The 23419-nt window shown below is 35.7% G+C and overlaps 8 protein-coding genes across 8 annotated transcripts; 4 read left to right on the forward strand and 4 right to left on the reverse strand.

Moving 5' to 3' along the window:
- Positions 1 to 123: 123 nt before the first annotated feature.
- On the reverse strand, positions 124 to 1934 carry PHYBLDRAFT_164593 (hypothetical protein; the record flags this gene model as incomplete). The annotated part of the gene is made up of 6 exons (XM_018435042.1): positions 124 to 217; positions 282 to 444; positions 624 to 947; positions 1076 to 1508; positions 1617 to 1750; positions 1898 to 1934. 6 exons carry the CDS (start codon positions 1932 to 1934, stop codon positions 124 to 126), a joined length of 1185 nt encoding a protein of 394 aa, XP_018295737.1.
- Positions 1935 to 2744: 810 nt separating this feature from the next.
- On the forward strand, positions 2745 to 3614 carry PHYBLDRAFT_141564 (hypothetical protein; the record flags this gene model as incomplete). Its single annotated transcript, XM_018430617.1, has 1 exon — positions 2745 to 3614. The coding sequence occupies one exon, from the start codon at positions 2745 to 2747 to the stop codon at positions 3612 to 3614; it is 870 nt and encodes a 289-aa protein (XP_018295738.1).
- A 494-nt stretch (positions 3615 to 4108) lies between these two features.
- PHYBLDRAFT_179957 (hypothetical protein) lies at positions 4109 to 5866 on the forward strand (the record flags this gene model as incomplete). Its single annotated transcript, XM_018438238.1, has 4 exons — positions 4109 to 4363; positions 4464 to 4539; positions 4640 to 5322; positions 5401 to 5866. The coding sequence occupies 4 exons, from the start codon at positions 4109 to 4111 to the stop codon at positions 5800 to 5802; spliced, it is 1416 nt and encodes a 471-aa protein (XP_018295739.1). The 3' UTR covers positions 5803 to 5866.
- A 248-nt stretch (positions 5867 to 6114) lies between these two features.
- On the reverse strand, positions 6115 to 6756 carry PHYBLDRAFT_92545 (hypothetical protein; the record flags this gene model as incomplete). The annotated part of the gene is made up of 1 exon (XM_018443790.1): positions 6115 to 6756. A coding segment is annotated over one exon (642 nt), but the record flags the coding sequence as incomplete, so codon positions are not given.
- Positions 6757 to 9924: 3168 nt separating this feature from the next.
- Positions 9925 to 10353, forward strand: PHYBLDRAFT_17364 (hypothetical protein; the record flags this gene model as incomplete). The annotated part of the gene is made up of 1 exon (XM_018437076.1): positions 9925 to 10353. A coding segment is annotated over one exon (429 nt), but the record flags the coding sequence as incomplete, so codon positions are not given.
- Positions 10354 to 10383: 30 nt separating this feature from the next.
- On the forward strand, positions 10384 to 10713 carry PHYBLDRAFT_108340 (hypothetical protein; the record flags this gene model as incomplete). Its single annotated transcript, XM_018428045.1, has 1 exon — positions 10384 to 10713. A coding segment is annotated over one exon (330 nt), but the record flags the coding sequence as incomplete, so codon positions are not given.
- Positions 10714 to 15841: 5128 nt separating this feature from the next.
- PHYBLDRAFT_8199 (MADS-box transcription factor) lies at positions 15842 to 16449 on the reverse strand (the record flags this gene model as incomplete). The annotated part of the gene is made up of 2 exons (XM_018443606.1): positions 15842 to 15997; positions 16363 to 16449. Coding segments are annotated over 2 exons (243 nt in total), but the record flags the coding sequence as incomplete, so codon positions are not given.
- A 3946-nt stretch (positions 16450 to 20395) lies between these two features.
- On the reverse strand, positions 20396 to 22644 carry PHYBLDRAFT_141569 (hypothetical protein; the record flags this gene model as incomplete). Its single annotated transcript, XM_018430618.1, has 9 exons — positions 20396 to 21185; positions 21278 to 21383; positions 21459 to 21476; positions 21596 to 21657; positions 21738 to 21822; positions 21875 to 22020; positions 22105 to 22171; positions 22256 to 22317; positions 22580 to 22644. 9 exons carry the CDS (start codon positions 22642 to 22644, stop codon positions 20396 to 20398), a joined length of 1401 nt encoding a protein of 466 aa, XP_018295744.1.
- Positions 22645 to 23419: the final 775 nt, after the last annotated feature.

Here is a 23419-nt window from a genome sequence, read left to right on the forward strand (position 1 = left end):
TTATATTCTTCTTTTTTTTGCCTTTCTTCCTTTGTCGTCGTTGCTATTATTTTTCTGGATCTGATTTGGGCTTGGCTTGGTTTGGCTTGGTTTGGTTTGGCTTGGTTTGGTTTGGCTGGTTTGCTAGTCTTGGTGAAGACGCGCTAGGCGTGCAACATTACTGGGTAGACCGCCTCCAGGTTGATTCCAAGACAAGTAAGCCTGATCACCAAGTTTTCTACAATTGAAAATTAAAAGTTAGATTTATATAAACATACACACATATATATGTTATTATTTACCTTGGACGGGCACTCTGACGAATACTAAAGAAAACACCAAGGGCAAGACAAATGGAGCCAATAGAAATGTATGTAACTCCAAGTCGTAAGTTGCGTCCACCAAGGGCTGTTGTGGTAGAGAGAACGATCCATTTTGTGCCCTTGTATTGGACAGTGTCGAAATCTACAAATTATCATTATCATTATCATTATTATTTTAATATTTATTTTTAGTATATTTTCCTATTTATTCCTTTTCTTTTATCATAACCCACACAAACACACACACGCACGCACGCACACACACAATTTTTGTAACCCTTGAAAAATGTTCAGGATATATAGATCTTCTTTGTGACTTACTCATATCTACAAGAATACGCCATCTACCGGCAGGAAGATCCTGGTTGTCATTACGCCCCCACAATTTGCGGAAATCAGGAAGGGCAGCGACATGCATCCACACCATGAACCGTTCCATAGTTGACAGATCTGGCGGAGGATGGTCTTGGTCGTACTTGCCATTCGGGTAGCGCAAGACCCAGTTGGGCGGTGGTGCAATTGCATCGATCGGATAGGTCGTGAGTTTGTACTTTTCGGTGTCTGTGGGCCATGCGACATTTGTTGAAGAAAATTCGTAGAGAACTGCATTATCACCATCAATCTGGGTTATATTCGAAAAGGTATCTGTTTATTAAATTTGTTTGTTTTATATAAAAAAAAATCAGGTCAGAAATCTCCAAATACAATACAAATATTTTGATTGTCATTATGGGTTATCAAACACGATATACACAGACGACCACACTTCTTACCATTAAACATTGAATTGGCAATCAATCCACATGGATAGACAATAAGCCCTTCTTCTGTCTGTCCAGCAGGGTCACAGTTACTCTGGGCAGTCGACGACGATATAGCTTTTCCCAAAAGTTGGTCGGCGTCATAGCTTTTAATGTATTGGCGACGGTTCTGATAAAAATTGGTGAGACGGTAGTACATAAATACCGGTCCTGTCATTGTGCTTGGCACAGTAAAGTCAATCACACATTGCTTAATAGTCAGTTGATTGGGGTTTTTCCATGTCGGGTCAAGAAACTCGGACGTCGTTTGATAGTGATATGCAGGCATCTCCATTGTGCTAATGTCAACTGCAGGTGAAAACTCATAACTGATCATGGATGGTTCCATGTAGACTGGAGTTTCATATAGACCACAATGGGAATAGTTGAGCATAATCTCATTAGCCTATATAGTCAATAACATACTTAGGTCTTTTTATCTCGAGTATTTTATGTCCTCTTTCTCTCTCTTTTTTTTAAAAAAATAATAATGGGAAAAGGGTTATTGGCTTACTCGACCACTAGACCAATAAAGAAGTCCACCAATTGGTGTAAATATGATGCCAATAATAAATAGAGTTGGCAAAACTGTCCGAGGAGTGAGAACTGGTTGCCATGCAGGTAATCGTTGCTGTTTAAATGCTCCCTCTTATATATATAAAAAGAAGAACGCCTCATTCAGTCAGTTAGTTAACATTCTTCATCACAAGCAATAACATCAACAATTAAAAGCAATAAATAAATATAACATGCGTATACATATACATGTAAAGCTACATTCTCATTCATTCTCACCATCGGGTTTACGGAGCTTCTTGGCAGGTTCACTCATCGCAGTAAAGACAAACAATACCCGACAACGAGCTTTGCACCCCTTTCTCCTTAAAAAGGGAACGTACCTTACGCTTAATCACAAGTCACATCCCCCTTATTTTTGGGTTTTGGGTTTTTTTTGGGTTTTTGCGCGAACAGCGCCTCTTCTTTGCCACACTACCTAAAATAAAACTAGAGAGAGAAAGAGAGAGAGAGAGAGAAAAGAATCGGTAGAAGACAACAATAAAGCTAACATAAGCCCTTTGTGGTCACAGCCCCCAAAAGGCTTTGTATTTGATAGACATTTAGGTTGTCTTGTACATCAATCAGGAATAGTAACTATGATGTGATATCTTAGATATCCATATATGTATATTATATGAATAAGGAGCAAAAGGGAAAAAAGAAATGAAGCAGGAAAATAACATTTGTGATGAAGGGAGGAGTTTTGAGGGTGAAGAAGAATCTAGTTTTTAGTCAGGATGGTTACAAGTTTTGTACAAAAGATGTCTAGTCAGTTGAACAAAACCCTATAATTATGTACGTAAGTATATACGTATGTATGCGTATGCGTATGTGTATATGTATTTAATTTCTGTATGATTCGTGAGAAACTCCTGGATGATATGAGATACTGCATATATATATATCTCTCTCTCTCTTTATCGCACTTCATTTTCATTTTCACTTTCATTCTATTACTTAGTTATTTTAGCTTATTTTCTTCAATATATTTGAACTTTCTTTCTTTCTTTCTTTATTTAATATATCTATTATCTATTACTTTATTAATACCATTGCCATATTTCTGTGTCAGATACCTGCATAAATGGTCCGTGTAGAACATTCGCTATCAGAGGCATTCAAAGTGACAGAGGCGTGGGAGAGCTTTTTGCAAACAAAATATGGTGAGAATACGTCTTCCAAAAGCACCGAAGCCTTTCGAGTTTACACCGAAGACGAAGAAACGACTGTAACCAAGTTCTACCGTGAGAACCACGAAAAACAGACCTTGGCGCATGTCCTGGCCCAGAAACTAAAGTATGGTACCCTCGACAAGGCCCAAATGGGGGTCTGGGAGGCATTGGAATTCTTGAATGGGCTTGTAGACGAATCAGACCCTGACACTGCACTTCCGCAGATGGTGCACGCCTTGCAATCGGCCGAGGCAGCCCGTAGAGACGGTCGTCCCCGGTGGATGATCCTGGTTGCTCTGATTCACGATCTGGGTAAATATCTCTTTTTTATGGGCGAGCCTCAGTGGACAGTCGTAGGAGACACTTTCCCAGTCGGTTGCCAGTACTCGGACAAGATTGTCTATCGTGCTTTTTTGAATAACAACCCTGACCATTGCCATCCCGTCTATTCGTCCAAGTACGGCATATATTCACCCAATTGTGGTCTCGACAAAGTCCATCTTAGCTACGGCCACGATGAATACCTTTACCAGGTCTGCAAACCATATCTTCCCAAAGAAGCTCTTTATTGTATTCGATACCATTCATTCTATTCATGTCACACGGAGGGAGAGTACAGCTGGCTGCTAAACGAATTTGATTTACAAATGATGCCCCACCTAAAGATCTTCAATCAGTATGATCTTTACTCTAAGGCTGAACAGCCTCCGGATGAAAAGGCACTCAGGCCATTCTACGAAGAGCTTATAAAAGAATACTTTCCCCCTTCTATTGACTGGTAAATAATGATATTAATAAAAACAATAAACTAGTAATAAAGGAGTGTATAAATAAGCAAAACAAGGAAATCATAGAAGCAAACCTGTTATTGTATTTTACATAACTATCCTTTAACAGTAATATAAATGTGTGTGTATGAGTATGTGTTGTTGCTGCTGTTGTCAAGTATCTCTCTCTCTGTATCTCTCTATTTATATATCCTATGTTCTCATTTACTTGGACTTTTATGTCTGTCTACCTGTTTTTATTAATTGTATTTTAATTTTAATTTTTTAATTTTTTAATTTTAATTTTAATTTTAATTTTAATTTTAATTTTAATTTTAATTTTAATTTTAATTTTAATTTTAATTTTAATTTTAATTTTAATTTTAATTTTAATTTTAATTTTAATTTTAATTATTTTATATCCTATATTTTTCTCCTGACAGTTTATTTAAATTTATTAATTCAATTATATAATAATTTACTATATTAATAATAAAATATTTCTTGTAATGGTCAATCGTCTTCCTGCTCAAGGCATTCAGTTACCTAATGGTTGCTCCACTGCCCAAGAATATGCTACCCAATTGATGACATTTTCCGATCGCTACCGATGGTTGACTGAATTGCATGTTATGGATTTCATAACTAATGAACATTGGGATCTACTTGATCCAACCTGGAGAGAAACATTATTACCTAATGTTATTGAAGATGACGATACCTGGTTTATGCGTATACTCCAATTAGCATCAGATGCCAAAAGTGTATGTTTATACTTTTTTTTAAAAAAATAAAATAAAATAAAGGGGATAAATATAATAATAACAATAATAATAATCATGTCTTGCTCCTCATTTTGATTAGGATCACAATTGGCCGGAATCCCTCCAAGATTACCTTTCCAATATCCAGAAATTAACCTTGGAAAGAGAATGTTATGGTAACAAATGAATCGATTGATAATTTATATAACAATTATCTTTTTTTTTCTTCTTCTTTCAAATAAATCAATATTAATAATGTAAAATTCTCAAATCTAGACAAGATTCCTTGTGATAAGATTGACAAAAAGATGTTGGGAGGAATGTCAGGCAAAAAAGTACATGAAGTTGAACAAATGAGTGCATTGATTCAAAGTGTAGCCAAGCCCCAGGAATATTCTGTGCTTGATCTCGGTGCTGGACAAGGATATCTTTCACGAGCACTTGCGCTTCACTACAATCTTCAGGTTTTGGGTGTAGATATGTCTGAGATTCAGACTCGTGGAGCACAAAAGTTCGATGCAAAGGCACTCCACAAGTCGTCACCGTTGTCATTGTTATCGACCTCAGTGGCAGCAGTAGCGCAACCTAGATTGGAACACATCACACAACGAGTCACGCCCAAGAATGTGGATTCGATCCTTGAAAAACGCGATCCTCTTGGAAATCACAATTGGCTGGTGTGTGGATTGCATACCTGTGGAGATCTTGGGAGTACAACTATGCGATTGTTTGCAAAGAGTGACCAGGTCCAAGGATTGGTACATGTGGGGTGCTGCTACCACTACTTAACTGAGTCTGATAGTCCTGACCGAGGATTCCCTATGAGCGAACACGTAGACGGCCACACATTAGGTACAACAGCGCGTGTATTGGCCTGTCAATCTCCATCTCGTTGGATTGACCAACCAAGGGCTTCTTTGGATACTTTTGACCAGCACTTTTTCCGTGCAATGTTCCAGGTAATTTAAAAATCAAGTCAATGCACAAATAATATATGTTTGTTTCATTAAAATGTTAACCCATAATTTACACTATAGGATCTTTTGGTGCACAAGGGACTTGTAGAACAGGCATCTGCTCTTGTCCTCGGAAAACTCAACAAACAAAAGAAATTCGATGGATTTGTAAAAAAGGCATTGGAGCGTCTTGAAATATCAGCAGATGCGATTTCGAGTGAAGAAGCGATCTTGTACGAACAACAGTGTCGTAACAACCGAGTAGACAAGAAACTAATTGTACTCTGGACACTGCGAGCACTGATGGGGCCCATTTTGGAGAGCTTGGTGCTTACCGATCGCTATCTGTACCTTTGCCAGTCTGTACCCAGTTCACAAGTATGGATGTGGCCACTTTTCAGCCCTGCCCAGTCCCCTCGTAACATGGTGTTTGTTGCCCTCAAATCAACTCAATTATCTCAAAAAATTCTAGTAAATGAATAATATGCACCCTTTACCCCCCCACCCCCACCCACATATATACATATACATATTCCATTTTCTTGTTTTGTATTTGGTTTGCATTCTGTCCCTCTATATTTTCCTTTTTGATTTTTTCCTGTACTTTGTGTGTGTGTTTGTGTGTTTGTGTCTATGTTTATTGTTGTGATGGAAATATGCTCTCTTTCTCTTTCTTTCTTCATTATCGTCTTCTTTACTATATTCTTTGTCTTTTTCTTCATCGTCGTCACCTTCTTCTTGTTGTTGTATATATTTATATATTTGGTTTGTTGAATCGTTATTTGTTTACTTCTTCTTGCCTTCCTTCTTCTTGATAGTCTCATCGTTGATGAAAATACCCTTTTGGTTGTAAGGCTCGGGCTTTCTCCAGCGCTGGATACAGGCAGCGAGTTCAGTAACCTGCTGAAGATCGACTCCCTGGAGGATAAGACGGTTTGGCTGGGGAATAGAGCAAGTGACGCCTTCTGGCAGTTCAATGTTGACAGGGTGAGCATAACCAAGTTTGAGAGCAATGGTGCGTTCGTTGTTCTCGAGTGTGCCTCTGTAACCGACACCGACCAGACGGAGCTGGACGCGGTAGCCTTCAGAGACACCGACGATTGCGTTGTTGATTAGTGCACGGGTTGTACCCCACATGGATCGTTGCTGCTTTACGCTGTCGTCGGTGATGCCGACTTCGAGGACGTGTTCGGCAGTAGGGTCGGTGGCAAGGGTAAAGCCAAGCTTGACGAATGGCTTGATTGCCAACTGCTGCTTTCCCAAAGGACCGCGGACGGTTAAGGTGGTGTTGTAAAGTTCAGAGGGAATACGGGGGGTCTGGATAGGTGTCAGGTCATGTTCGATCGAAACCTCTTGTGCGTAGGCAATGGGCTTACGGCCGACATGAGAGAGAACGGGGGCAGAAGTAGAAAGAGCCCGGCTTGAGAGCTGGCGAGTTACTGAAAGTGTTTTACTAGTTAACCGCAACATTATTGTTATTGTTATTAATTATATTTTAAAAAACAACAATAAAAAATAATTAAAAAATTAAAAAAAATAAAGTAAAATAATTAAAAAAAAAAACCAGGTAATTTTTTTTTATATTATTTTATACTGTATTATATTGTATTATATTATATTATAAATTAATATATATATATATATATATAAAAAAGAGGGGGGGACGAGAAAAGAGACAAGGAGTGTTGAGACGGGGTAAAGAAGTCCGTTGGTTTGTTTACTACAAAAATGTAGAGGTCCCAAATTTTGCTGTCCCGCTCACTGTCACATCCAGTAATTTTGTATTTTGTATTTTTTATTAATTTTTTAACTTTTATTTTACGTATGTGTGTATGGTGTATTGGAGTTTGTATATGCTATATAGACCTTTCAGGTACAAAATTTAGAGGCAAAGAGAGTAGGAGAAAAGAGAGAAATGTTTGTATGTATGTGGGTGTGTTCAGCAATGGATTTTATTTTAGATGACTAGAGAGGTAAAAGAAAAATAATTATTTTATAGGTTTCTTTATTTCTTCTTGTTTTAATCAAAGAATAGAATCAGCCAATCAAACAAGGCCGATAAACACATTAGATAAACTAATTTGAATAAAGTGCATACATATATTTTTGAACTGTAATAATAATAATAATAATAATAATAATAATAATTAAGGCATGAATATAGTAATTAGTGAATGAAATCAAAAGAAAGAAAAAATTAATGAACGACTAGATAAAGAAGCTTGATTGATTTCCCATATAAATAATATCTATCTATCTACTCTCTTTGCCTCTTTAACAAATAAAAATAAAATTCCCTATTAATCTATAAATGAATAATCATAATTTCTATTAAAAAGTAATAAAAAGAAAATTACAACAGTCGTAATTCTTGTGTGATTTGAACAAAATATTAAGATTGATTAAGATTTCTTTATCCTCTATTCATTCATCCAATTATTTAATTATTTAAGCACCAATTCATTCTTTTCATTGATTCATTCTTTGTTTCTTTGTTCCTTTCTTGGCTTGAAATCTAGAATTTTAGAAATCTGTAAATTAGGAAATTCCCAAAAATGATAATGTATGTGACTGTCGTTTGTCTTTATAGAGTTTGGCATAAAGCAAGGTTCACACAGGCATATTTATATACATTTATAAGAAATTATTATAATTCTTACGTACACACACATACACAAATACACATATACATACATACGCACATACATACATACATACATACATACATACATACATACAAAAGGCGTAGATTTTAATTCTTTCTTTCTAATATGATGATTGCGGTATATAAACCACAAGTGACGTCATTCTATTTTCCGGCTTCTGTCTGCATGGCCAATTCGCCTTTTTTTTTTCTTTCTTTCTTTCTCTCTCTCATTTTCTCCCTCCCTCTCTCCCTCCCTCCCTCTCTCTCTCTCTCTCTCTCTCTCTCTTTCTATTTCTGTCTCTGTCTCTGTCTTTTTTTTTTCTTTTTTTTTTCCTTTTCTCTTTTTCTCTTCCTCTTCTTCTTATTCTTTTTTTTTTCTTTTTCTTCTTCTTCTTTTCCCCCATCTTCATTTGACACCTCCCTTCTTCCCTTCTATCCTTTGAATCTCATTAGGAAGGCCAAGAGGTTAGTTGATTCCTTCATTGGTTTCAAGTAGTAGTCATTCCTACTACATATATATATCAAACAAAAACATATTTCTTTTAAACATAGTATTAATATTAAATTTCTTAAATACGTATAACATCAACCAACTAACTGATTGACTAATTTTTTGTTTTGTTTTTGTCTTTGTCTTTTTGGATTATCATTACTATATTCTTTATTGTAGAATCGTCATTGTCACCTTAATGTAAGGCTTATGCAACAACAACAACGACAACGACAACATTGACCAAAATCTCAATATCTTATACCATCTATACTTCTTTTTCTTTTGTTTAACCTTTTATTCAGTTCTTTTTTTTTATAATATTTTTTTTACTACTCTCTTTCACCGAGTTTTATTATTCATTCGTTGACAGCCCACACTTCATTTCCACTCATTGATTGATTGATTGATTGCTTGATTTCATTGAGGTACTAAACACAATAAATAAATAAATAAATAAATAACAAAAAAAAAATTCTTTAATAAATTCAACCTTTATTATGAACTAACACATTCACATTCACATTAGACAATTCAACCATAGGACTCTCTCTATTATTTATTGTTTTTTTTTCTAAGAAAAAAGAAAAAAAAAAGATCATTTTTATATAAATATATATATATATATATATATATATATACTTAAATATATAATATACATATTATTTATTTATAATATATATATACAGATATATAAATATATATATTTATTTCTTTATTTCTTTATTTCTTTCTTATACAATATTATAATACTTGATATTTGTACAAAGAAGAAAAAAATATATAAGACGTCAACACCATCAACAAGAGCAAGAACAAAGGCAAGATACAAGGACAAGAGCAAGATACAAAATCATTAAAAGGGAACTCAAGAAAGAAGAACATGATGGACACCCTAAACTTTGGCACCAACACTCTTGTACGAATACCCGACCCAGACGTGCGCTCAACGGCTAGGAAAGATGCTGAAAAGTCAACAAATCCAAATACATCATCAAAAACATCAGCATCATCATCAACAACATCATCAACATCAACTTCTTCTTCTCCTTCATCATCACCGCCACCACAACAACAACAAATCACAAAAACAAAAGCTACCACTACTTCTTCTTCATCATCATCATCATTATCATCAACAAATGCATTATCTACCTCATCAACATCTACATCAATATCAACAGCACCAGCAACCGCAACCGCAACCCCAACTGTAACAGCAACAGCAACAGTACCAAAACCATTGGCATCACCAGTAGCAGATAGTGATGAATTTGAAGATGAAGAAGATCGATATTGGAGTGACTACCATAAGAAAAACAAACTTCGCCAAACCGATGGTGCCAATACTTCGGCTGAGGCTCTGTCAGATGATGATAACAGTAGTCGGCCAAACGAAAAGAAAAAACGGGGTCGTCCTCGCAAGGACAGCACGACAGATAAACTACCTACCACCAAAAGACCGCGCATGCCCAGTGATCCCGAACACCCACCCCGGGAATCGCCTGACCCAAAACCCAAGGGAAGACTCGCCTGTCACGACCCGAATCGGACTGACAAGGCCGGAAGAACAAAGCTGTTTGCCTGCACTACCGCCGGCCACCTTGACAAGGTCCGCGAGTGGGTCAGCAGAGGCGCAGACGTCAATTTTAAGGACAATGCCGGCTGGACCCCCATCCACGAAGCCGCCATCAAAGGCCAGTGCGAGATTGCCGAGTACTTGATCGAGTGCGGCGCCGACATCAACGTCCGTGGCTTCGGAAACGACACCCCTCTCCACGACGCCTGCTCAAACGGCTTTGTAGACTGTGTCCGGCTCTTGGTCAACAAAGGCGCCGATGTGTTTGCCCTCAATGCCGACAAGCAGACTCCTTTGGACGTCTGCGAATCCACAGACAGCGAGTGTGCCCAGATCGTGCACGACAAGATGCGTCAATTGGACAGACTGGTGGCACGAGATTCGGCTGGCAGGACAACTCTTCATTGTGCATGCGCAGCAGGAGACTATGACGAAGTTGCCTCGCTCGTTCGCCAGGGTGCAAACACAAATGCAAAAGACAACGCTGGCTGGACCCCACTCCACGAGGCTGCCCGCAGTGGCCACCTCAACATCGTCAAACTCTTGCTTGACCACGGTGGAGACATCAACACCCTCGGCCACCTGTCCAACACCCCTCTGCACTACGCCAGCATCCACTCCCACCCCAATGTAGTCAGCCATCTAATCGAAGCCGGAGCTGACATCGATCTCACCAATGATGAAGGAAAGACTGCTTACGAAGCGTGTGACTCACCAAAAGTGCGACGTATCCTTGCATCTCGAATCGATGAACTACGAAAGCAACGGGCAGTCAGCGACGCCATTGACGAAGTAACCTTTCTGTCAATGCACAACCAACGACGCGTCGGAAAAAAGACTGTTGCTGCAGACCGCCATCTTTCACGTGAAGAGCGCAAGATTCAGGCGATTATGCGCACCTTTGAGAACATGGAACAAAACCAAACCAAACGACCGCGCGGACCCAAGCCACGCATGGACAATGAAGAAGAAGATGATGAAGAAGAAGAAGATGAAGACCAGGGACCATTGCGACGTAAAAAACGATCGGCCCCGCAACAACAACAACAACAACAACAACAATCACAATCACAATCACAATCACAATCACAATCACAATCACAACCACAACCACAACCACAACCACAAGCACAAGCACAAGCACAAACACAGCCGCAACCACAAACACAAACACAAGCACAACAAAAAACCAACAATAACAGTAATCATCGACGTCAGTTGTCCTGTTCAACCGAAGCCGAATCGCGAGAATGCTCTGTACCCCCATCCCAGCGCAAACCTGTGGACGCAACCAAACTCGACCCAAAGAAAAAAGACACCAGTGGACGGACACACCTCCACAAATGGTCGATCCGTGGTGATGTTTCCGTGGTCGAAACCTTACTCAAGGCCGGAGCTAACCCCAATGAAACCGATAATGCTGGCTGGACACCGCTTCACGAGGCAGCCTTGCGGGGCCGTGCGCAGGTTGTGCAGATACTACTTGAAAATGGAGCGGATCCGAACTCCAAGGGAGCCGATCAAGACACGCCTCTTCACGACGCAGTCGAGAATAGTCACCGAGAAGTCGTCCAGATGCTACTCAGCCATGGCGCAGACCCTCATGCACGGAACATCAAGGGATCTCAGCCTCTTGAGATCGCATTAGAAAACAAAGATGAAGCGATTGAACTTGCAGTACGCCAGGCACTTGTTTCGTATGTCAGACCACCAAAAGACACTGCCAAACGCAACACTGCCGGTAGTAACAAGAAAAACAACAATAACAATACAACCGGACTTTCGTCTAATGTGTCAGCCCCAGGGTCAAAGAAACCTGTCTTGGAGAAGAAACGGAATCGAAAGCCCGTGGATACCACTACACCCAGTAAGTTAATAATTTTTTATTTTTTATTTTTTTGCTTTGCTTTGCTTTGCTTTGCTTTGCTTTGCTTGTAGTTTATTCATTTAATCCTTAATTAGATATAAAATTATTATTAATCATTGTTAAAAATTTGCCATTTATTTTTTGTTATTCTTATTACTATTATTTTCTTGGGCTATAAAAAAAAAGAAGTTACCCCGATCAGTAATGACCCACCCACCAAAGGACAGTTAAAAAAGCGACGATTGGTACTGGCTGCCGAACTCGAGTCAACGCGTGTGAGAGTGAAATCAGAACCTTCTAGTAGCCCACCTTCGATGTCTCCGATAGCCTCTGCTCACTCAGCCATGAAGTTGGAATATATTAACAGCCCTGGAGTGAATCCTAATAATGGTAGCGAGGGAGAGTGCATAGAGGCCCAAAAGGCTCATGCTCGCAAACTGTCTGGAATGCACCTGCCGAAAAAGAATGTTTTTGCACTCCAGTGTAATAATGACCTTCCGCCTGATGGTCCCCATACTCCTATTCCTACACCTCCCCCAGAGCGATGGCACAAGGTCAAAGAAGAAAATGATATTGACGGACAACAACGGACGATGGTTTCAAATAATCTTACGGCAGCAACCACAACATTAAAATCATCATCACCGTCATCGTTATCATTAAAAGCACAGTCTTTGGCAGAGGCAATGAGATATCTCCCACTCTACACAGTTCAGTTGGTTGAAGACGATGATGGACCGATCGTGAAGCGATCGTTTTATGTGGTTGATCTGCAGGTCAGTCTTTTACTCGGGGTTTCTACGTGTGACCTGTGGAAAAAGTATGGATATCTGCATCGGCGCTTGGTGTCTCTGACAGAAAAGGAGAAGCTGTGGTCACCGCTGTCGAGGATGATCTGTTCGCAACATGGAGATGGACATGCTTGTGACAAGAAAAAAGCGGCATCTACAGTGGCACGTCTAAAGGAGTCGGAAAAGCTGCGGTTTTTGGACACGCCGCTGTACTTTATGCGGCTAGAGGATGTGGTGCAGTTGATAAAGAGCGATTATGGATATCTTAGCGAGAGTCTGATAACGATCACACTTGATATCGGGTACAAGGATAGCGCTGAGATCAACAAGTCGACCACACCAACCGCAACACCTGCACCGACACCTGCATCAACGCCAATGTCAACGCCAGCACTAGTACCAGCACCAGCACCAGCACCAGTACCAGCACCAGCGCCAGCACCAGCGCCAGCGCCAGCAGAAGAACAGCCGCCTTCGCCTTCACCTATTTTCAATAGACGACCTGGGTACGGACTGCCACCAAAATTTGCGCTAAAGATGCAGAAGCAGGGGATGCTTACGATGAATGAAAATAATACCACACAACGATGAATGAAAAAAAGAGAGAGAAGGAGAATATATATATACACACACTACACATAATATATACATATAAGAGTTTGAACATTGAGAGAAAGACCAAGCCAAACCCAAAAAAAAACTCCCCCCAAAAAAAACACACATACACAAAGAGTATACAACAGTACAACAAAGTACAGTACAGTACAGTACAGTACAGTACAGTACAGTACAGTACAGTACAGTACAGTACAGTACAGTACAATACAATACAATGCAATACAATACAATACAATACAATACAATACATACGACGCATTACATATACACAATCAATCACGCACACCAAATCACTGCCCATTTTACTACCCATTCTACTACTATTACTTTTTTATTACATTTACTACTATTACATTTCTTTACACCATTTACATACACACGAGCACATATATATTCACAACCACGCACAATATCCCCCCCTTATTTTATTTTTTTCACTCAAAATCACGCAAATCAGTCCGTCAAGTCCACCAAGTCCCTCAACCTATACTTCTGTCTGCCTACCTACCTACCAACTTGTCCGTCCACTCGACATTTCATTAGTCAGTCAGGCAGGCGTTTTTATATATATATATATAACAAAACATGTAACAAGACTTGCTTGGATCTTTTTCTTTTTCTTTTTTATTATTAGTATTATTATTATTTTGTCTCTGCAAATTTCCTTTCTTCTTCTTTTAATCTTTCTACATATATCTTTATATATTTCATACACTCAAGGCTCCCCTCTCTTACTTTCTATTCTTTTCTCTCTCTCTCTCTTTCAAAGAAGATATAAAAATCAATGGGAAATCAATGAAAGTATAAATGAAATTAGAATTAGAAATGGAAATAGATATACTGTGACTGAGAGAAAGAGAGAATAGAATAGAGTAAGAAAAAGAAAAAAGATAAAGTTATGCACGATACCCGTCCGCAAACTTACTTCCTTGACATTCCATTTTTGAATTTTCTATTTTATTTTATTTTTCTTTCTTTCTTTCTTTCTTTCTTTCTTTATTTTGTAATCTCTTCTTTCCCATGCTTGTACAAAAAAATCTCGTTTTTTTTTTAATTTTATATATCAACACACAAAAATCTTTTCTCTTTTTTTTTTCAATTATTTTCTCCACACCCTCCCCTCTCTCTCTCTCTCTCTCTCTCTATCTATCTATCTTTTAATTATTATTACTAATATCTTTTTTTGTACATAACAGAAATCAATACAAAAGGGAAATAAAGAAAGAAACCAAAAATATATACATATATCAATTACAAATTACTATTTGTAATATTGTTATTCGTCTCTCTCTCTCTCTCTTTTTTTTTGGTATTTTTTTTTTCTTTCTCTTTATTTTCAGTGTTGAAAAATTGGTTGAAAAAAATGAAAAAAAAATAGTAGGAATAATAATAATGATAATGATAATAGTGATAATAATAAAGGGGGGAAATAAGGGGGGGGGGGGGGGGGGGGAGAGAAATATAAAAAATAAAATAAAAAAAAAAAGAACAGAGCTATAAAGAATAAAGAGAAAAAAAAATATAAGGATGTGGTTGGTTTAGCATGAAAGTTTGTAAAAAATAATAATAATAATAATAATATTGAAATTGAAAGATTTGGATGAAAAAATTAAAAAATTGAAAAATTAAAAAATTAAAAAATTAAAAAATATAAAATATATATATATTTTATTTTTCCTTTCTTTTCCTTTCCTTTTTTTTTTTTAAAATAAAAAAAAATAAAAAATAAAAAAAAGAAAAGAGATTTTTTAAGATTTTTTTAGACTTCTCTTTTTTTTTCATTTCTTCACTCTCCGTGCCTTGTCTTCAACAGCAGAAGGATGTTCTTGTCTTGGTAAAGGAGCGTTGTTTCCTGGTGCAGGGCCTGGGTTGGATGAAGTAGGCCAGTAACCGGGATGAGCTTGAGGGTGGGGCATGTAGTGGTGGGATGACTGCTGTTGTTGTTGATTACCATAGAAAGGACCACCCATTTGACCATAGGGTTGCTGAGGTGGTTGCTGAGACTGTTGCTGTTGAGGAGGTTGTTGAGATTGTTGTTGTTGTTGTTGCTGTTGCTGCTGTTGAGGAGGAGGAGGTTGTTGCTGTGGTGTGTACTGGGGTCCGCCTGGGTTCATGTAAGCAGGATGTCCACCATAGCCGGTCGTGACAGGCATAGGATTTCCACTAGTGGGCTGAGGTGGATAACCCTGAGGAGGATAATTGGCTGCAGGTGGGTTACCGTGTCCAAAAGGAGCTCCCGCAGCTGAATTGGGTGGCACAGTAGCAGGATCGACCTTTTTATCCTCATATTTTTTATCCTCTACACGAGGGGAGCCATTTGCATAGCCGGCCTCATTACCCTATTGTTGTTGTTGTTGTTGTTTTAAAGACGAAAAAATAATAATATGAAATGTTTCGTTAATAATGATATAAGAGAAAAAAAATGATAAAAAGAAATGATGATGATGATGACGATGATGATATATTCTCTCTCTCTTTATCACTCTTTTGTATAAAATTGTTTATTTACCATAGATTCATTGCTGACTGGATCTGGTGCATTCAAACAGGCCTGAATCAAGTTCTTGCCTTCAGGTTTGGTGACAATAGGTTGGAGTTTGACTGTAGTAAAGGTGTAGACAAGACCGGTTTCAGAAACAACCAGTAACAGAACTTGAGTTCCAGTCAAGGTACTCAATTCATAGGCCTACATTTTAAAAATAATAAAAATAAAATAGCAGTTGTTATTATCATTATCATTATCATTATCATTATTATTGAAATTATTTTATAAAGACCATTTCTTTGTACACACTATACACAGTGTACAGTGTGTAAAGAGAGAATGAATAGTAGTGTGTATGTGTGTTTGTTACAAAAACGCGTTTTTGTCTCTTCATTTGTCTATCTATCTATCTATCTATCTATCTATATTTACACTACACTACACTACACTATAATATTATAATATATTATATTATATCCCATTTCCATTCCACTCTATTAAGAGTGTTGTGGGTCTAGAATAGATAATTATCATGAATTATAAAAAAGAATCATTTATATATTTACCTTTTTCATGATACCGGCCTTACGCTTGGAGAATGTGATGTGACGACGGTTCTTGTCTTCAATGTACTCAATCTTGATCTTGCGGCGTCCCGAACGTCTCGAGGGCTTTTCGGATTCAGAATCATCGTTTGAGTCATTGTCATCGTCTTCAAAGTTCTTCTTGCCACCCTTCTTGAAAGGGGCTTCCATGTTCTGTGCGCCGGGAAGACCTAATCTGGGCTGGTCAACCATGTCCGGATTGAGTTGAGGATTCATTTACTTATTTAATATTATTATTATTATTTACTTGAATAATAATAATAAAAATTTAAATATTTTTTATATATATATATTTATAAAATAAATCTCTCTTCTTGTCTTATTTGAAAATGTATGTATGTATGTATATAAAATATTTGATATATATTTTTATATATATATTTTTTTATATATATACTATTTCTTTTTTTTAAAAAAAAAAAAAAAAAAAGAAGTTGGGAATATGAAATCAAAAAAAGGTACGAGTAGAATAGATATTTCCAATTATGAAAAGAGAGTTGCCAAATGCAGCGTGTTTAAGACTTAACAAGGCAAGGTGTCTTTATAAGAGAGAGAGAGAGAGAAAAAGGAGAAAGAAAAAAAAATTGGAAAAATAAAAAGAGTAAAAAAAAAAAAAAAAAAAAAAAAGACGAGGGAGAGAGAGAGAGAGAGAAAAAAAAATTATTATATAAATTTTTAATCTTTTTCTTTTTCTTTACTTTACTTTGAATCTATATTTATTTATTTATTTTTATATACTTCTTTTAAAAGGCTATGTAAATATTATATAAATAAATAAACAGTATATTATATAGCCTCTTGTAGTGGTATGGAATATCAAACAAGTAAAATGAAAATACAAAAAAAAAGTAAAGGGTGCGCGCACGCGTGTGTGTCTGTGTATGTGTTTTGAAGGTAGTGCGGATTGCGCGGAGCATGGGTATTGAGTATTTCTGTATGTGATATAAAAATATATATACATATTTATATTTTTATAATATAGAAATATATATAAAAAGAAAAAGGAGAGAGGCTTGCGAGTATCGTTTCAGCTATCTTTGCAGTGTGATTGGTTACAGTTTGTGATGTCATTTATTATTAAATGTCCCCCCTCCCAATTTAGTAGTGTGGGATTTGGCTTAAATTCAATAGCCGATTAAAAACTGCTAATATGTATGTCTATTTTAATTTCTAAAAATCTAATTAGGACTTTTTTTTTCTCATTGTAACCAAAAATAGGCCTCTAATATAAATAACTGTATACATAAAATATATATATATATTTGTACTACCATCAATTGATTCATAGTATATTTTGTATATATTTTATATAAAAAAAAAGTCTATACATGTACTGTGATGATAGAGCAATGGAAAATATATATATATTTGGCTGAAGGATTGCAATGAGTTTAATGTGGTATTGTTGTTTTACGGATTTGCCTTTTTGTTGCTGTATTTTACACTACAATAAATACATAAATACATAAATAAAGAAAAAAAAATTACGCCCACTCACACAATCCAATTGTACGGTAACAGTAAGAAATGGCATGATGGAAATCAAAGTCACAAATCACAAATCACTGCGTCAAGTCATCAAATCATTTGAATCATTTGAATCATTTGAATCATTTTATAAGCATAATTATTTAATTTAATATAATTTAATTTTTATATTCTTTTAAACAACCTCATCTATACTATACTAACGGTTAATAATAATCACAGCTATTCAAATCAAATCATTCATGGTGGCCTGTAATCTATAGACTTGGTTTTTTCTTCTTCTTTAAACTGAATTCATAAAATGGTTCAATGAAGTAACATTTTCAACATTTTCAACATTAACAAAAAAAAAACAAGTTTGTTTTCTTTTAAAGGTCTAAAATATATAACGATTTTATAAGCATTGAAACTCTTTTCGGTTATAAAAGACGCACAAGAACAGACCAGAATTTTTAAAGTTATACGATAACGAACATCATTATACTGTTTATTACAGCTATCAATTCTCTTCTTACCTTTTCATAAAAACTTATAACGCAATACGGCTATTATTCGCAAACCATCAAGCATACCAAAGAGCATTCAATTAGGTTTTTTTTTTTATTGTTAGTAAATGACATTTAGTATACAGATTGCCTTTTTATGAATAAAGACGCCATGTATTATTATTATTTTATGGCTGTCAGATAGTTTGTTGTTGTTGTTGTTGTGTTCCTTCTAAGAAGCAGCACAGAGTAATAAAGTGATACCACGTTGGATCCATTTCTTTTTGGTTTCTTTTTCAAAGCAAGTATAGAGTCCACTCTACTCCCTTTCAACAGCTTTACCTTTTCTAATTTCTCATCCTTATTCCTATCCCTTATCATCCTCCTTTTATCTGAAACATTGGATGATATTATCACATGGCCAGACGACACTTGAATCATAAAAATAATAAAAATAATAAAACCGGTTGATACCTTTAATAACGTTGACAATTAAAATCAAATCAAGAGAAACAAGGGAGGTTTTATTGCGTAAGGAGATTGCCATTGACTTGGCCATCAAAATAAAATCAACTCAAATCAAATATAAAAAAAAAGGATCATTTAATAACCTTCTTTAGGGTCAAATCATTGGTAATTTATTTGTAGCTTGTAAAAGATAGGATAAAGGTTGGTTGGGATGGCCAATAGTCTCTACAAGTGCGCCCGACTAAAAGCGTTCATCAATAGAAAAAAAAAAGACTTTTCTTCTTCTTCTTCTTCTTCTTCTTCTTCTTCTTCTCTTCCTCCCACCCCCTTCACTTATATATATATATATATATATGTGTGTGTGTGTGTGTGTGCGTGTTTATTTTATTTTTACTTTACTTTTTGACAAAATTTACCAGAATTTACCAGAATTGTAACTAACCCAGACAAGAAAGAAATGAACTCTTATTTTGGAGAAAACGTAACTTGTGATACAACCGTCTGAAAAAGTTTAATGAAGAACAAAGAAAAAGAAAGAGAAAGAATAATTTGCTAAATGACTAGTATTTGTCCTACCACTAAAAAGAAGTCTATTTTCTACGCGTAACACACATATGAATATTATATTATATTATAATATATTGTAGTGTAGTGTAGTGTAGTGTAGATATTTACATACAAAATGTCTAGACGATTTAAATAATCTATGTATGTAAAAAAAAAAGAGAGAAACGGGATCAATTGGTGTCAATCTATCCAAAGGGTTATGCCGCAACAAGATAAGAGAAAAGAGATGTTAGGGATGAGTAAATTATTGATATTTTTCGCTTACTATCAAAAGTAGAAGAATGTAGAAACAATAAATTGTATGAATTCTTATTGTGTAAAAACGCAGAAAAATAATAACAATTTATTTCCAAATGACAAGGGTTATTTAAGAAATTGTAATTCAATATCATTATATTACTATTTTGTCCTTGTGTGATTTTGCTGGTTTGTAGCTCTGTTTGTTAAGAGGAAGAATGGGAATTTTATTATTTTTATTATTTGTATTGACAAAACATAACATAACATGACATGATATGGAACGCGGGAATACCAATTATTGTTATTTTCCCACAAAGTAAATAAATATACAGTACAGTACAGTACAGTACAGTACAGTACAGTACAAAAAAGTAAAACACAAAGAATATTCTTTCTTACTAATTATGTAGAAATTAAAGAGGTGCACGGTCAACGCACACAAAAGACAATTATTATTATTATTGGTCAAACATCCCTAATAACAATAATACCAGCTTATTAATTAATTGACTGAATTTTATATGTATATTTTTATTCATTTTTATTTCAATTGTCTAAGCATTTTTTCTTCTTCTTTTTCTTCTTTTGGTTTATTGGTGAATTAAATTACAAATATACATAATATATATATATAGTCTTTTTTCTTTCTTTCTGTTGATTAAAAATTATTATTATTATTATGAAGTGTTAGTAGTAGTATAACTATTATTATTGTAATTATTAAAAAAAAAAAACTTTTATCGTTATTATTTTGGTGGTGTTTGGGAAGAGTAGTAGTGGTGACTGTGTTGGTGGTGGTGATTGTCGTCGCGATAGTAAAGCGGATGATCCACAAACGGTGTATTATGTTGAAAGGAGTGCCTCGTCGAATCGGACGAATTTCCTTGAAACGGATTGATTTTCGTAGCCGGGTGGACTGGCAATGGAAGCGGAAGTGAAAGTGGCATTGGCAGTGGTAGTGAGATTGGGAGTGATTGGGAGTGTGGATGTGGATGTTGGTGTTGGTGTTGGTGTTGGTGTTGGTGTGGCACTGGGTGTGAATTATTCATTCCTGATCCAACCACGACTGATTGGGATGGTTGAAAGATTGAAAGAGGAGGCAGCCGACGTCCACTCAATCGCGCTGCTTCTGCTGCCCCATCGCCTGGTGGTGGTAGTGGTGGTGGCGGTGTGTCGGTAGCAGTTGTGGACTTGATTGTTGATGAGCTAGGGATCTCAAATGGGTTTTTGTCGATTACTGAGCTATGATTGGTATCCGACAGTAGCAGGCTCTCCATTGACATCTTGTTGGGCTCTTTGGTCGACAGCATTTGAGTAGGAGACGGTAAAGGAGGTCCGTTATAGGCTATTCCAGGATCTGACGAGGTCTGTGGCCAGGTGGGTCGACGGAGAGGATTGTATCGTTGGGATGGCATTTCTTGATAAATTGAACTGGGTGGTGAGATTGCCGTCGACCCAACCGAGTCTCCGCCCTGGCTCTGACGATCAATTGAGTCATCTGAATCAAACGAGATCTTTACAGTTCGTCGTCGTTTACTATGAATTGATAAGCAGCGACAATTGATTGATGAATAGTGAATACATATACAAATATTACAAAAGGTCTTGATTCTAATTTTTTTTCTTACGTTAGTACATGCGGCACTCGTGTTTCTTTTCTGATCCGGATTCTCACACCTTGGTCTGAGAACGACCGCGTCAGAAAGGTGGATTCTGGAATGATTTGGATGATTACTTTTTTTGTTTAGTAATAGAATTCTAATCGTTTGAAAATCAATGCTAATTTATTTTTTTATTTTTCTTACTTACCAGACATGCCTGGAAAGGCTACAGAAAGCAAAGACACCCATATATATATATATACAAGCATAAAGAGATAAAGATTTTAGAACCAAATTTGATTCAATTGAATTGATGGAATCAACATGACCAATAATAATATTTACTCTTTGGAGAATATACTTGAAAAGTATCCGAAAGGACAGAACACAGACGATGAACATGAGTCCTATATGTGTCATATTGACACAATTGTATTTAATAAGACGTTATATTCTAAAACAAAATAAAGATCAATTGTCAACTAACCCTGAAATCTCGAAAAGCGTAAACCTGAGCTTGAAAAAGCCTTCTAGACGGACACTTACATCTGCAAAAACAAAAAAGCCTCCGTCTACAACAACGGGTTATTATCATAGAATAGAGAAAGAAAGTCATCAATTTACCTCTGTCATCAATATCTTTGAGTTTGTGGAGTGACTGAACCATGGAACCTGCCGTGGTTCTTGTTCCGTTTACAAAGTTGAGATCCTTTTGAGCTTCTGGTGTTGCAAGAGTGGCATAGAGAAACACATGGGGATTTGTATAATGGCTTTGAGAACAAATATATATATATATATATATATATAAATTATTATCTTAAAAATAATAATAATTAAAAGGAATATAAGCTTACTTTTCATGATTACCACTCAAAGACACCAGTTGAATGATTGGTGGTGGATCCAATGGTCTACGGTCAACTAATTCGAATGTATATTTTGATGATAGTTGTTTGTAAGAAATACAAAGAGAACCAATATGTCAAATCATAAATACGCGTCTACCTTTTTCTTTGAAACTACATAGTCTTGCTTTGCGAGGTTGTTGACGTACAACGAGTCTATATCTTTAGAATATGACAATATTGATTTTATTATTATTTTTGACTTTTTTTTTTTTATTATTATTATTTATTTATTAGCATAAATATTCAATATTAATTATAAAAATCAACTACATATATATGTATATACATTATACATGATCCTTATTTACTATCACTATTACTGTTACTGTTGTTTTATTATAAAGCATATATATATATATAAGTTATGTGTAGGTATATAGATATATAGATAATTTGACGCCAATGAAAATAAAGTACAAACTTTATGTTTTCTTGTTCGGCAATGTCGGAATGGTAAGTTTGGCGTGCTAATGCTGATAATGTCATGATGAAATGGGCATCCAATGAATAAAATAAAATAAAATAAAATAAAATAAAAATTAAGAAAAAGAAAAGAGAGAAAAAGAGAGAGAGAAAGGTTATGAATATATAGATATAATATATATATATGTATATGTATATATAATATGTATATATGTCTTTATGTATGTAAAATTGTATGTATGTATATGTATGTATATATAGGCTGTGGTTGTGTCGGCATCCTTAATAATTTTTGCCTTTTTGATTATTATTTTTATATATATATAAAACATAAAGCAGCTACGGGAAATCAAATAATTACTCAAATATTGCATATAAAAAAAAACAAAAATCCTACTACTTCTTCTTCTTTAACTTCCTCTTATGCTTCTTGCACTTTCACCGAGTTTTTGGATCAGAGTGTAAATATTATGGTATGGTTTGTATTCTACTCAAATAATTAAAAAATATTTTTTAAAGAAAGCAGGTTTTATTAAAGGTTTAAAAAAGACCAAACAACCTATTCTTTTATATATAGATTATTCTGTATTCTGTATAGAGTAGTAGTTTTTTTTTTGAAGCTAATTGAAATAAAGACAAGCTTTCTAGGTCTTACTCATTTATTTATTTAATTTTTTTTTTTACTCTACTGAATATAATAAATCTTTGCCCTCAAGCACCCCACCCCAGCCCACCCCTGCTCTTATTTTTATCTTATTTTTCTTCTCTGTCCCATCTCTTCTTCTGGTTCCCAAAAGAGAATCAGAAGAATAGGTAGCTCATAATTCAATATAATAAA

The sequence above is a fragment of the Phycomyces blakesleeanus genome, assembly GCF_001638985.1.
Source record: "Phycomyces blakesleeanus NRRL 1555(-) unplaced genomic scaffold PHYBLscaffold_4, whole genome shotgun sequence".
In the NCBI taxonomy this organism is placed as follows: Eukaryota; Fungi; Mucoromycota; class Mucoromycetes; order Mucorales; family Phycomycetaceae; genus Phycomyces; species Phycomyces blakesleeanus.